The sequence below is a fragment of the Cetorhinus maximus genome, chromosome 11 (genome assembly GCF_964194155.1).
Source record: "Cetorhinus maximus chromosome 11, sCetMax3.hap1.1, whole genome shotgun sequence".
Taxonomy (NCBI): domain Eukaryota; kingdom Metazoa; phylum Chordata; class Chondrichthyes; order Lamniformes; family Cetorhinidae; genus Cetorhinus; species Cetorhinus maximus.
Genome location: NC_135889.1, coordinates 6490241 through 6504753, shown reverse-complemented (window position 1 = coordinate 6504753; position 14513 = coordinate 6490241). Strand labels below are relative to the sequence as shown.

General features: G+C 46.9%; 1 protein-coding gene across 1 annotated transcript in view; it reads right to left on the bottom strand.

Annotated features, from left to right (window-relative positions):
- The window catches only part of cyp20a1 (cytochrome P450, family 20, subfamily A, polypeptide 1), a 29962-nt gene extending 16771 nt beyond the window's left edge, over positions 1-13191 (bottom strand). The window contains exons 1-4 of the mRNA XM_078551433.1: positions 13147-13191; positions 11869-12035; positions 11250-11395; positions 2436-2603 (exon numbers count right to left, since the gene is read on the bottom strand). Coding sequence (XP_078407559.1) covers positions 2436-2603; positions 11250-11395; positions 11869-12035; positions 13147-13166 — 501 coding nt within the window. The 5' untranslated portion in view covers positions 13167-13191. The remainder of the gene's footprint in view (positions 1-2435; positions 2604-11249; positions 11396-11868; positions 12036-13146) is intronic.
- Between the last annotated feature and the right edge of the window lie 1322 nt (positions 13192-14513).

Sequence of the window (14513 nt, the reverse complement as noted above, 5' to 3'; positions counted from 1 at the left end):
ATAATGGTACACATTTCAGAATACCAGGGGAACTGGTACGCATCTCAGAATACCAGGGATAATGGTACACATTTCAGAATACCTGGGGAACTGGTACACATTTCAGAATACCAGGGGAACTGGTACACATCTCAGAATACCAGGGATAATGGTACACATTTCAGAATACCAGGGGAACTGGTACACATCTCAGAATACTTGGGGAACTGGTACACATCTCAGAATACCAGGGGAACTGGTGCACATCTCAGAATACCTGGGGAACTGGTGCACATCTCAGAATACCTGGGGAACTGGTGCACATCTCAGAATACCTGGGGAACTGGTGCACATCTCAGAATACCTGGGGAACTGGTACACATCTCAGAATACCAGGGGAACTGGTACACATCTCAGAATACCAGGGGAACTGGTATGCATCTCAGAACACCAGGGGAACTGGTGCACATCTCAGAATACCAGGGGAACTGGTGCACATCCCAGAGTACCAGGGGAACTGGTACACATCTCAGAATACCAGGGGAACTGGTGCACATCTCAGAATACCAGGGGAACTGGTGCACATCTCAGAATACCTGGGGAACTGGTGCACATCTCAGAATACCAGGGGAACTGGTGCACATCTCAGAATACCTGGGGAACTGGTGCACATCTCAGAATACTAGGGATAATGGTACACATTTCAGAATACTAGGGATAATAGTATACATTTCAGAATACCAGGGGAACTGGTATGCATCTCAGAATACCAGGGATAATGGTACACATTTCAGAATACCAGGGGAACTGGTACGCATCTCAGAATACCAGGGGAACTGGTGCACATCTCAGAATACCAGGGGAACTGGTGCACATCTCAGAATACCTGGGGAACTGGTGCACATCTCAGAATACCTGGGGAACTGGTGCACATCTCAGAATACTAGGGATATTGGTACACATTTCAGAATACTAGGGATAATAGTATACATTTCAGAATACCAGGGGAACTGGTATGCATCTCAGAATACCAGGGATAATGGTACACATTTCAGAATACCAGGGGAACTGGTACGCATCTCAGAATACCAGGGATAATGGTACACATTTCAGAATACCAGGGGAACTGGTACACATTTCAGAATACCAGGGGAACTGGTACACATCTCAGAATACTAGGGGAACTGGTACACATCTCAGAATACCAGGGGAACTGGTACACATCTCAGAATACCAGCTGTTGTCCTTTGAGGTTCTAGCTCTTCTATCAATACCATGAAAATTTGCTGGTTCCGCTGTTGGCCATGGCTTGCAACCCTGAGCGTGGGACTCTTAGCTGGGTCTGGGGCAAAGGGTCCGATCTCAGAATACCAGAGTCAATGGCACACCTCTCAGAATACTAGGAAATATCAACATTCCCTAAAAGTGTGCTGATATCTTCAGGATGTCTTGGAGAGCGTACTGATATTGGCAGGGGGTTCCTGAGATTGCACCAACTCCCTGGAGTGTGTTGATGTTTGGAGGGGTTCCTTACAGCGTGTGATAGTTACTTCATCTTCTTGATTTCACTGCCCGAAGGAACAAGTCACAGCGCCACGGTCTCCACCAAGATAGGGCAAAGGAGGCAGGTCCCGAATCCACCCCATCCAGAAAGGGGATTGAACCCATTGCTGTTGGCAACAGGCCATCCAGCTAACAGCTCCCGAAGGAGGCCGAGTTGCTATGGCAACATACACTTTTACATGCATGTTATGGCTATGGACAGGGGTGGTAAAGGTTCCAATTTCTTTCCGACACATGGCTGACCAGGAATCTCTCCCACTCTTACTGCCTGCTTTTGGCGTGTGTTGGAAGGAATTGCAGTTTGACTGGCAACCAGTTTGGCCACGTTATGAATGCACATTCCTTGACCATCAGGTCCTGGAGTGGGACTTGAACCTGGTGCTTCTGGCTCAGAGGCAGGGACACTACCCACTGTGCAACAGGACCCCTGTGATAGTTACTAAAGGACTCAAACACAAAAGCATGAAAACTCTTACATTAAAGCGAGGGAAACCCCTCCCTAGGGATGCTTAGAAACGCAGATATCCCAGCCGCCTCCTGCATCACTGAAGTGATCTCACTGATCTGCTTGACCTAACTAGACTCCTAATTCATTCAAGCTGGGGTAGCAGGGCTTCAAACTAGCATAGGTTAAAAGACCATAACTAAGCGAAGGCTCCTGGGACAGCATCACATGGTATACAAAGCAGCGCCCAAACTAGCAACATTCCAGGTCTGTTCGAGGCAGACTGATACCCAGGGATAGAGCTCCTTCCTCTGTAGCAGCTCCATTTCAGTCAAAGGAGGCTGTGCACATAGTTAATTTGCAGGGTGAGAACAGCAAGTTGAAAATTACTTTCTCCCTAAAACCGGGTGCGATCGCTCAACCCTGTACTCCACTTGAACCCACTCACCGATTCATGGTTCTTTCGGAAGTGGATTACTTCTTGGTCATTTTCAAAGCGTTGGCCCATGGCCACCTGAGTGACAGACTTCATGGCAAAGCCCAGCATGTGCTGGCACAGGGGGACGTGCTGAGCTTCAGGATACGACAGCCACTTAGTGACCAGCTCATCCGCTAGCTGAGGAAAAGGAGAAAGGAAAAGATCAAGAAGAATCAAATTGGTGGTTTAACCACTGGAAGCACAACTCTGCTCTTAGAGATCGTGGCTCGTAAGACCTAACTCAATGTGGAAAAACGTCAGATTTTCAGCAGGTACACTGATAGGGCAGTGCAAAGGTCATTTTATGCTGCCCGTGCTGTAACTGCTCTGGGAGTGTTTGATGGGATAGTGCACCGGGAAGCCTTACTCTTTATCAAACCTGTGCTGTGCCTGATCTGGGAGTGTATGATGGGTCAATGTAGAAGGAGCTGTATCTTGTATCTAACCTGCACTGTAGCTGCTGTCAGATTGTTTGAAGGGCAAGTGCAAAGGGAGCTTTACTCTGTATCTACCCTCTTGCATAGTTGACGCTTACATTGAAAGCCAGAAACAATATTGTTAAATAAGCACTAACTTGACTAAAACAGTTGATGTATACAGTATTGTAATTGATTCTCACAGTTTAGGAGGAGATGCATTTGGCTCCCGTGTTGGCTATTCACTTGGCACGCTTCAATCAGGGCTGTACAGTTAGCAATGCTTCATTGGAATTAACACAGCAAAGGGTTGGAAACTATAGGGACTGAAATCTACAGTAGCTGCACTGGAATCAATCCTCAGCCAGCACTCACTGTCTTGGCTAAATCATCAGCAACTGCTGCTTGGAAGAGGTAACACTGGCTTTAGAGTGACTCTCTAGGAGCTTCAGGAGAGATGGCAGGGGGAACGACCAAATTTCAGTGTCAAATCTGCCATAAGCTGCAGGGAATTACAAATGAAGCCTGTCCTTATTCAGCACAGAATAGAATTCTGTCAGATTGTGAACAGCGTAAGCAGTGAACCTCTCCATTCATTATGCTCATCAGTGTATTCATTCCAATCCTGCAGGGGAAAAGTTGTCACTTGTCAAAGTGCAGGGTCGCATGCTCAAGTTCTCAGTTGTCTTCTGATTCAACGTGTTGTGGGGAGGTTTCAGATTTCCCCACGGTGAGACAGCAAACGCCAACAAGTCACAGTTCCTCGGTTACTCTTCAACACCAGCTCCTCCGTCACCCACACACAGCCTGTCCTACTCTCAGATACCAGCTCTGCTGGCAGGCAGAACAAGAGAACAGCACCGGGGAACCAGGTAAATTACAACCTAAGTATAGAATGGGATGCGTCTAAGGAATTCTATGAAAGATCAATACCAAATTGAACCGTGAAAGGGGGTCGTGTGATAAAGTTTGGATGAGTAACATTCAACAAAAGCTTTAGGATTACAGGGCTTGATTTTCAATCGCCTGTAGAGACGAGGTCAGGTGGGGGTGCATTGTGTGTGTAACTAGCGCTCCTCGATGGTGTCAGTCTTCCAACACCCACAGGATATGCTGCTATTTTCAAAAGGAACAGTCCGGTGCAGGTTACTGCACAGCTGTCAGGTGCAGTGTGGGGAGCCATTAAGTGGTGTTCTGCTGAAGCAAACAAAAGTGGAAACAAAAGTGTTTGGCCACAAGTTTTTCAGTTCGCTTTCAATATACAAATTGTGCCGTGGGGCTGGGGAGTAGTTGGTGCAAGACTCTTGATTAAGGAGGGAGACCAGGATAAACCTAGTAACTACAGGCTGGATAACCAGAGAGTCTAACATCAGTTGCGGACAAATCCTTACAATCCTTGGCTCAAGATAAAATTGGTGCCCATTTAGAAAATGCAGGGTTAAACAAGAGCAGCAAAATCGGATCAAATAAAGGCAAAGTGTGCTTGACAGGTTTAATAAACATTTCTTGGAAGAGTGACCAACTGGATAGATTAAGGGGATGAAGTCGTTTTGGATGTGTATGGATTTTCAAAAGGCATTCAACAAAACGCCTCACAGGAGGCTTGTTACAAGAAGTCAGGCATGGGGTGTAAGAGGAAATACATCGATGGAAAGTTGGTTTCCTCCTGGTTTCGTGCTTCAACTGGTTAATCGGAAGCTGTGGGGCTGAAGGTACTGTTTCAGTTCCAGTACAGGGTGCAGAACTGCTGAATTGCCGCAAGGGGGGGGGTCTTTGTTCACATGTTTCTGTGATGCTCTTTTGGTATTTATTCCACCTCCTAAAAATGCAGTCAGGAGGTGGTCTCTGAGGATCCACAGGAAAATGGACAGTCTGAACTGTATTAGGTTCTACCAGTACTTCACCTGGTGGGGGTGGGGGTGGGGGGGGGAGTGTGTATAGCTTTGCCAACTTTTTGAGTAACACTTCTCTTTTACAAAATGGCTGTTGGAACCAAACAGTCTCATTGCCCACCCTGCTCCCATATCCCAATATTTGATTTTCCTTAAGCCACCTATCTAACCGACAACAACAACTCTCATTTATATCGTATTTCTAACGTAGCAAAATGTCCCAAGCTGCTTAATTTGAAGCATGAAAAGAAAACATTGACACCAAGCCACACAAGGAGACAGGTTCTCAAAAGCTTGGTTAAAGAGGTAGGTTTCAAGGAGAATCTTAGGGGGGGCAGAGAGGGAGAGAGAGAGAGAGAGAGAGGTGTAGGGATTTAGGGAGGGAATTCCAGAGCAGGAATTCACCTGGTGGGGAGTGGGTATAAACAGGCTGAAGGCACAGATGCCAACAGTGGAGCGTTTCAAATCAGCGATGCACAAGATGCCAGAATTGGAGGAGTGCAGAGATTTTGAAGGCCTGGAGGTTACAAGACTGTCAATTTGCCTGTTGACGCCCCCCCAGAGACCTGCAAAATAAATACCAAAAGAGGTTACGAGGTGGGTGAGAACAATAGGGATTTGAAAACAAAGATGAGTATTTAAAAATGGAAGTGCTGTCAGACCAGGAGCCAACATAGGTCAGCATACACAGGGGTGATGGGTGAATGAGACTAGGTGCAAGTTAAGGTACAGACAGCAGAATTTTGGACGAGCATAGGTTGGAAGGTGGGAGGCCGACCAGGAGAGCTTTGCAAGAGTCATGTCTAGAGGCAACACAGGCATAGATGAGGGATTGAGTGGCAGAACAGCTGAGGCAGGGATGAAGACAGGTGATGTCATGGGAGGGGAAGCAGGCGGTCCTGATGATGGAGTGGGTATGCGGTCGGAAGCTCATCAAACACAACACCAATGCTATGAACTGTCTGGTTCAGCTTCAGACAGCTCCCAAAGGGAGGGATAGGAACAGTGGTGGGATCCAAAGAAAATGACTTCAGTCTTCCAAACATTCCGCTGGAAGAAATTTCTGCTCAGCCACTACAGGATGTCAGCCAAGCAGGGCAACAGATCAGAAACAGTGCACTGTTTAAGAGAACAGACGATGAAGTAGAGCTGAGGGTCATCAGCATACATGTGGAACCTGATGTTGGGCTTTTAGATGATGTTGCTGAGGGGCAGCATGTAAACGAGAAACAGAATGGGATCAAGGATAGATCCTGGACACTAGAGGTAACGCTACAGGAGTGGGAAAAAGAACCATTACAGGTGCAATCTCCTCTACATAATGGAGACCAAACACACACTGGATGACCACTTTGCAAACACCTTCGCTCAGTCCGCAAGCATGACCCCGACCTTCCTGTCGCTTGCCAGTTAAATTCACCATCTTGCTCTCATGCTCGCATTTCACCTGCTACAATGTTCCAGTGAAGCCCAACGCTACCTGGAGGAACAGCAACTCATCTTCCGATTAGGCATTTTACAGCCTTCTGCATTCAACATTGAGCTCAACAACTTCAGATCATGAACTCTCTCCTCCATTTTGAATTTTTTCTGCCAAGTGCCAGCCTGTATCTTGTTTTCATATTTTGCTTTCGAGCAGCGCTGACCTATATTCTGCTATGAACACATTCTGCTATTTTGCTTTCGGACATTACTGACCTTTATTCTCCTACTCTGGAACAGTCCTTTGTGTCTTCAATACTACTATTACCACTCTCTTTGCTTTGTGTTCTACGACATCTTTGACATTCAATCTCCCCCACCCTCTAACCTATCCCTGACCTCTTATTGCTTCACCTGCCTCCCCACCTTTTTCAACAGCGATTCTGTAATAAAACCCATCACATTTCTACCTCTCTTCGGTTCTGAAGAAGTCATATTGGATTCGAAACGTTAACTCTTTCTGCACAGATGCTGCCAGGCCTGCTGAGTTTGTCCAGCACTTTCTGGTTTTATTCCATTTTGGGTGCTTCTCCGATTACAGTTCCAGGCAAGGGCAGGTTATTCTTAATTGTTTACTCTAGTGGTGAATTCCACAGCCTCATAACCCTTTGTGTAAAAGGGTTTCTTCCTACTCTCTGTCCTAAATCTCCTAGGTTTAATCTTGCATCTATTTCTCCTTGTTCTGGATCATTTAGTGATCGGAAGCGGTATACATGTTTCAGCTTTTAGAAATTGATTCCTGGGATGTGGGCGTCACTGGCAAGGCCAGCATTGTTATTACCCTGCTGCCTGGAGAAGGTGTTGATGGTGAGCCACCTCCTTGAACTGCTGCTCGTGAAGGTGCTCGCAGAATGCTGTTGCTTTGATAATTTCAGGGTCTTTACTCAATGAAGTGACAATGAAGGGACGGAGATGTACGCTGTCACACTCTGTCAATTGGCGGGGAACTTGGAGGTGACGGTGAACCCATGCACCTGCTGCCCTTGTCCATCTAAGTGCTAGAGGTGCTGTCAAAGAGGCCTTGGTGAGCTGCTGCAGTGCTTCCTGCAGACAGTGCACATTCTAGTCATAATGCATCGGTGCTGGGCAAAGTGGAGGTTTAAGCTGTCCCACCCCTTCATAATTTTGAAGGCCTCTATAAAATTACTCTGCAATCACCCCCTGTTCTCACAGTAGAATCCCTGTTTTTTTTTTCAGATCTTTCCCTTATATCAGCCAACATCATAGTCCATCTATGCTGTACCCTCTATTGCTTCAACATCCTTCCCTTCCTATCGTGTGGAACCCCAGACTGCCATTTTCTTTGGATCCCACCACGAACTTCATTCCGCAACCACTGTTTCCATCCCTCTCTTTGGGAGCTGTCTAAAGCTGAACCAGATAGTTCATAGCACTGGTGTTGTGTTTGATGGGCTTCCGACCACATGCTCTAACTGCAGTCCCTAAGCTGTACACCAGGGGCAGTACAGTGCAGTGCCTTTCCAGAGTCCAGTGTGAAATCATTTATTCTACCAAAGTATGAACAGAAGCCATGCTGTGAAATTATTGCTGCTAGACACTGCACAGTGCTACAGCTACTTACAGCCCCAGAGTGGCAAAGATCAAATATTACAACAATCACAGAAAAAACGTTTAACTTCTCATCTGAAGAAAGGCATCTCTGACAGTGCAGCACTCACTCAAGATCTGTATTGAAGAGTCAGTCTAGATAATGGCCTCATGGCTTATGGTGGGATTTAAGCCCAGGTCCTTCTGGTGCAGATGAGGCCCCCCAAGCTGGCGCTCAATAGAGGAGGAAATAAAGGTCAGCTTCCAAACTTTCAAATGGTGGGGAGCTCCAGAGGGTCGGGGTGGGGGGACAAGAGAGGTTTCTGAAGGTTGGGGTGGGTCCAGAGGGGTTTCTGAGGGTCAGGTGTTTTCAGATGTTTGGGGTGGGTCTTTCAGAGACTCTGGGGCTAGTTTCAGATGAGCAGAAATGTCCATCAATTAAATATTGGGAAGGTTGAAGCCACTGTCATTGGCTCCTGTCACAGATTCTATTCCCCGATGAGCAACTACATCCATCTTCCGAAGCACTGTCTGAGGCTGAACCAGACTGTTTGCATCCTTAGTGCCATGCTCGAGCCTGAGGTGAGCTTCTGAGCACACATCGTCTCCATTACCAAGACTGCTTACTCCCACCTTTGTAATACTGCCAATCTCCACTCCTGCTTCACCAATCTACTGCTGAAAATCTCATCCATGCTTTTGTATTCCAATGCCTTCCTGGCCATTCTCCCATCTTTCACTCTTCCTAAAATTCAGCTCATCCAACACTCTGCTGCCCATATTGCAACTCACACAGAGTTCTGTTCACCCTCACCCCATGTTTGCTGATGTCTCCTGTTTCAACAACATCTCAGGTTAAAAATTCTCTTGGTCAAAACCCTTTTTAGCTTTGCCTTTCCCTATCACTGTAACGTCCTCCAGCCCTACAATGTTTTCTATGTTAAAGGTGCTATACAAGAACAAAACTTGTATTTATTTGGTGCCTTTAACGTAATAAAATGTCCCAGGGTGCTTCAGAGAACATTAGTACATAAGAACTAGAAGCAGGAGTAGGCAATTCAGCCCCTCGGGCCTGTCCCATCATTCAATACGATCATGGCTGATCTCATTTCGGCCTCAACTCCAATTTCCCGCCCTCTCCCTATAACCTTTCAACCTGTTACTAATTAAAAATCTGTCTATCTGCTCCTTAAATCTATACAGCGTCCCAGCATCCACTGCACTCTGAGGTAGTGAATTCCACAGGTTCACGACCCTTTGAGAAAAGTAATTCCTCCTCATCTCTGATTTAAATCTACCACCCCTTAGCCTAAAACCATGGCCCCTCGTTCTAGAATGCCCCACAAGGGGAAACATCCACTCCACGTCTACTTTGTCTATCCCCTTTAGCATCTTATATACCTCAATTAGATCTCCTCTCATCCTTCTGAACTCTAGCGAGTATAGGCCCAAACTGCTCAATCTCTCCTCATAAGACAAGCCCCGCATCTCTGGAATCAATCTAGTGAACCTCCTCTGAACCGCCTCCAATGCAACTACATCCTTCCTCAAGTAAGGGGACCAAAACTGTGCACAGTACTCCAGGTGCGGTCTCACCAATGCCTTATACAGTTGCAACAACACTTCCCTATTTTTGTACTCTATTCCTTTAGCAATAAGTGCCAAAATTCCACCTGCCTTCCTTATTAGCTGCTGTACCTGCATACTAGCTTTCAGCGATTCATGCATGAGGACACCCAGATCCCTCTGCACTGAAGCATTCTGAAGTTTCTCTCCATTTAAATAATATGTCGCCTTTTTATTCTTCCGACCAAAATGGATAACCTCACTCTTATCCACGTTAAACTCCATCTGCCAAATTTTGGCCTATTCACCTAACCTGTCCATATCCATTTGTAAATTTCTTATTTCCTCATTGCAACTTACTTTCCCACCTTTTTTGGTGTCATCTGCAAATTTAGCTGTAGTACCTTCTATCCCTGAATCCAAGTCATTAATAAAGATTGTAAATAGTTGGGGCCCAAGGACTGAACTCTGTGGCACCCCACTCTAGTTACAGCTTGCCATCCAGTAAAAAAACCCATTTATCCCGACTCTCTGCTTTCTGTTGGTTAGCCAATCAGAGGAGCGTTCTCAAGCAAAATTTGACACTGAGCCACTTAAGGTGATATAAGGGAAGATGGCCAAAGGCTTGGTCAAAGAGGTAGGTTTTAAGGAGTGCCTCAAAGGAGGAAAGTGAGGTAGAGAGACGGAGAGGTGTAGGGAGGGAATTCCAGAGCTTAGGGTCCAGGAAACTGAAGCCACGGCTACCCATGGTGGAGCGATTATAATAGGGAATACATGAAAGGCCGGAATTAGAGAAGTGCAGACATCTTGGAGGATTGTTGGGTTGCAGGATATTACAGTGATAGGGAAGCCATGGACAGATTTGAAAACAAGAATGAGGATTTTAAAATGATGGTGTTGCTTGAATAGAAGCTGATGTACGTCAGCGAGCACAGGGTCGCTGGGTGAAGGGGACTTGGTACAAGAGATAGAACGGTGGCTGCAGCTCAAGTTTACAGAGGTTAGAATGTGGGGGGCCAGCCAGGAGTGTATTTGAATAGTCAAGTCTTGAGGTAACAAGACATGGGCAAGGGTTTCAGCAGATGAGCTGAGGCAGGGATGGAGTTGGGAAACATTATGGAAGTGGAAATAGACGATCTTACTGATGACACAAATATGTGGTCAGGAACTCATCCTGGAGTCAAATATGGCACCAAGATTGTGAACAGATTGGTTCAGCTTCAGATAGTTTCCAGGGAGAGGGATGGAGTCAGTGGCTAGAGAACAGAGCTTGTAGCAGGGATCGAAGGCAATAGCTTCAGTCCTTCCAATGTTTAGTTGGAAGAAATTTCAGCCCATCTAGTACTGGGCGTCGGGTAAGCAATCTGCTAAGTTAGCAACAGTGGAGATGTCAAGAGAGGTGGTGGTGAGGTAGAGCTGGATGTCGTCAGTGTCCATGTGAAAACTAAAGCCGTGTTTTCAGATGATGTCATTGAGGGGCAGCGGATGAGAGGCCGTGTGGATGAGAAATAGGGAGGGACCAATGATGGATCCTTGGGGGACACTGGATTTATGTGCAGGAGCAGGGAGAGAAGCCACTGCAAGTGATACTCTGGCTACAGTTCGATATATAAGAATGGAGCCAAGCAAGGGCAGTCCCACCCAGATGGACGACAGTGGAGAGGCATTGGATAAGCATGGTGTGGTCAACGGTGTCAAAGGCTGCAGACAGAGCAAGAAGGGCGAGGAGATGCAGTTTCTTGTAACAGAACATTAACCAGTGACGGCCAACCTCTTCAAGGAAGGAGAAAATTGGAAAGACATTTAAACAAGATAAGAGAGATTGGCAGAACATGAAAAAGGTGAGGAGGACAGTTTGAACACAGCACGAATCTGGTTACCTTCTGTATGACAGCGAAGTTGCTTCGGATGGCTTTGTTCACTCCGGTCTCATAAACTTTCTTCCTCACATGACTCTCAGCAGCATTGCCTCCAAAGCCAGACTGATATCCCAGTAAGGATTTCAGCATTGTCTCAAACGGATCAGCTAGACAGGAGGGATGAGAAATTTGTAAAATAAAAAAATATTAGCTGGGTTAACCTGACTTTTCCATTGGTTGTTCAGAGACCGGTATAGGATTAAAACTTGGTTTGAGCCCTGATCTGTAACGAGAGCTAACTCCCAGGAGAGCAGTCGGGCCATTGTAATTTACTTCAGTGACCCTGGGTTAGGTAATGATCCCATACGCTCTGCAGTGACTCTTAATGGAAAATGTAAGGGGGCCGTGTATGTTTATATCAATCTCTCAAACCCTACAACTCACTGCTGGATATCTGTTATTCAAAATATAAACCCGCCAACCCTCTCCATTAGATTCGCCCTGTAACCGGGTCCTGGGTATCCATCACTCAATTGCTAAACGGTTTCAAAGTGTTGACAGGTTCCCTGATATCCAGTCAGGAGGTGGCTATCTCCTGATGGTCTGTCCCGACGGTGTATAAAACATTCGCAGCACTTACAGGTACGGTTTGGATTGATGTGCTCCTTCAGGAGGTCTACGGAGCCCAAACTGACCACCAGGCGTTGCCCGAACCAGAAGGATGCAAGTGATCCATATTTTTCATGGAGATTGGCTAGGAACTGATGAAGGCTCCCTGTGCTCACAATATCGGGGAGATTTCCATCCCTGCGGAATAAAGATAGATAGTTGCCGTTAAAGTCGCAGCAGGAAAAATGAGGAGACAGAGCAGGGAGTGAGGGCCGACGGGGCAGGGGAAGTGGTGGGGGTGGGGGTGTGACCGGACCGGGTTGGGGGGTGGGACAGGCTCGGGGGCGACAGGCCCAGGGCGGTGGGGGGGCGGTGGAGGTGGGGTGGGCACCATTCACCAGAAACATAACTGGACCAACCGTATATAGTGACTATATAAGCAGGTCAGAGGCTGGGAAATATGCAGCAAGTGAGCCACCTTCGGACTCCCCAAAGCCTGTCCATCATCTACAATTCACAAGTCAGGAGTGTGATGGAATACTCCCCACTTGCCTGGATGAGTGCAGCTCCAACAACACTCAAGAAGCTTGACACCATCCAGGACAAAGCAGCCCCGCTTGATTGGCGTCCCATTGACCACCTTCAACATTCAGTCCCTCCACCATTGGCACAGAGTGGCTGCAATGCGTACCAGCTACAAGATGCACTGCAGCAACTTGACAAGGCTTCTGACAGCATCTCGCAAACCCATGGCCTCCATCATCTGGACGGACAAGGGCAGCAGATACATGGGAACACCACAGCCTGCAAGTTCCCCTCCCAGCCGCCTACCATCCCGACGTAGAACTATATCACTTGTTCCTTTGCAGTCGTTGGGTCCAAATCCTAGAACTCCCTTCCTACACTGTGTGTGTATCTACACCAGTATGCAGCAGTTCAAGGTGGCTTTTAGGGATGAGCAATAAATGCTGGCCCAGACAGTGAAGCCCACACCCTGAATGGAAAAAAAAGTCAGATGTAAAAGATCCCATGGTACCAATTCTCAGAAAGAGAGTGAGTTCTCCCTGGTGGTCTAGTCAATATTTATCCCTCAATGAACATCAATACAGACTATCTGGTCATTATCTCATTGCAGTTTGTGGAATCTTGCTGTGCACAAATTAGCTGCCCTATTTCCTACACTGTAACATACTTTCACTGGCTGTAAAGAGCTTTGGGGCACTCTGAGGTCATGAAAGATGCTATATAAATGTCTTTCCTTTATTCTTATTAGCAAATCTTCAGGCTGACAGAGTAAAGGCTGACTTACTTCTCCTCCGTGGGCGCCATCCCTGGGATTCCAGATGCTTGCCTGGATGCCTAGGGAAAATAAAAACACAGAATGAGTATCCAAGAGAAAGCAACTGAAGAGAAACTACACACAACAAATGCTCATACTCCCCCATCACATGTCAAACCTGATATGGATAGAGAAAGGATTTATTCCCACATCGTTCTTCCTGAGGTAGGGTATATTGACCGCAGCCAGGTTATCTGATTCCAAGTAGAATCATAGGCCAGTTGGAACTGGTCATCACTCAGCAACCACATATGATCCAGCAGCGATCCCTGAGTAGCGATCAGGCTCAGGGTTCTATTTCCTGGACAATAGGTGAGGTTTACAACAGGTTCTTTGTTGCCATTCTGGGAAAGTTCCTGCTAAAGCATCAAATCATCACTCATATTCGGGAGCTAATGGAAACAAATGGACAACAGTGCGGGGTGCAATTATGATTTGGTAGTACTTATATTTGTACAGCAATTTTTAATAATCTGGGTGTGACAGGTACCCAGTAATCCTGTACCCCAGTGTAATACAGGAACAAATCTGTATCCACCAGTACTGTAACCCAGTGTAATAGTGACAGACCTGTCTCCACCAGTACTGTACCCCAGTGTTATAGTGACAGACCTGCACCAACCAGTACTGTACCCCAGTGTTATACAGTGACAGACCTGTCTCCACCAGTACTGTACCCCAGTGTTATAGTGACAGACCTGTACCCACCAGTACTGTACCCCAGTGTTATACAGTGACAGACCTGTCTCCACCAGTACTGTACCCCAATGTTATACAGTGACAGACCCATCCCCACCAGTACTGTACCCCAGTGTTATACAGTGACAGACCCATCCCCACCAGTACTGTACCCCAGTGTTATACAGTGACAGACCCGTCCCCACCAGTACTGTACCCCAGTGTTATACAGTGACAGACCTGTCCACACCAGTACTGTACCCCAGTGTTATACAGTGACAGACCCGTCCCCACCAGTACTGTACCCCAGTGTTATACAGTGACAGACCTGTCCCCACCAGTACTGTACCCCAGTGTTATACAGTGACAGACCTGCACCAACCAGTACTGTACCCCAGTGTTATACAGTGACAGACCTGTCCCCACCAGTACTGTACCCCAGTGTTATACAGTGACAGACCCGTCCCCACCAGTACTGTACCCCAGTGTTATACAGTGACAGACCTGCTCCCACCTGTACTGTACCCCAGTGTTATACAGTGACAGACCTGCTCCCACCAGTACTGTACCCCAGTGTTATACAGTGACAGACCTGCTCCCACCTGTACTGTACCCCAGTGTTATACAGTGACAGACCTGTCCCCACCAGTACTGTACCC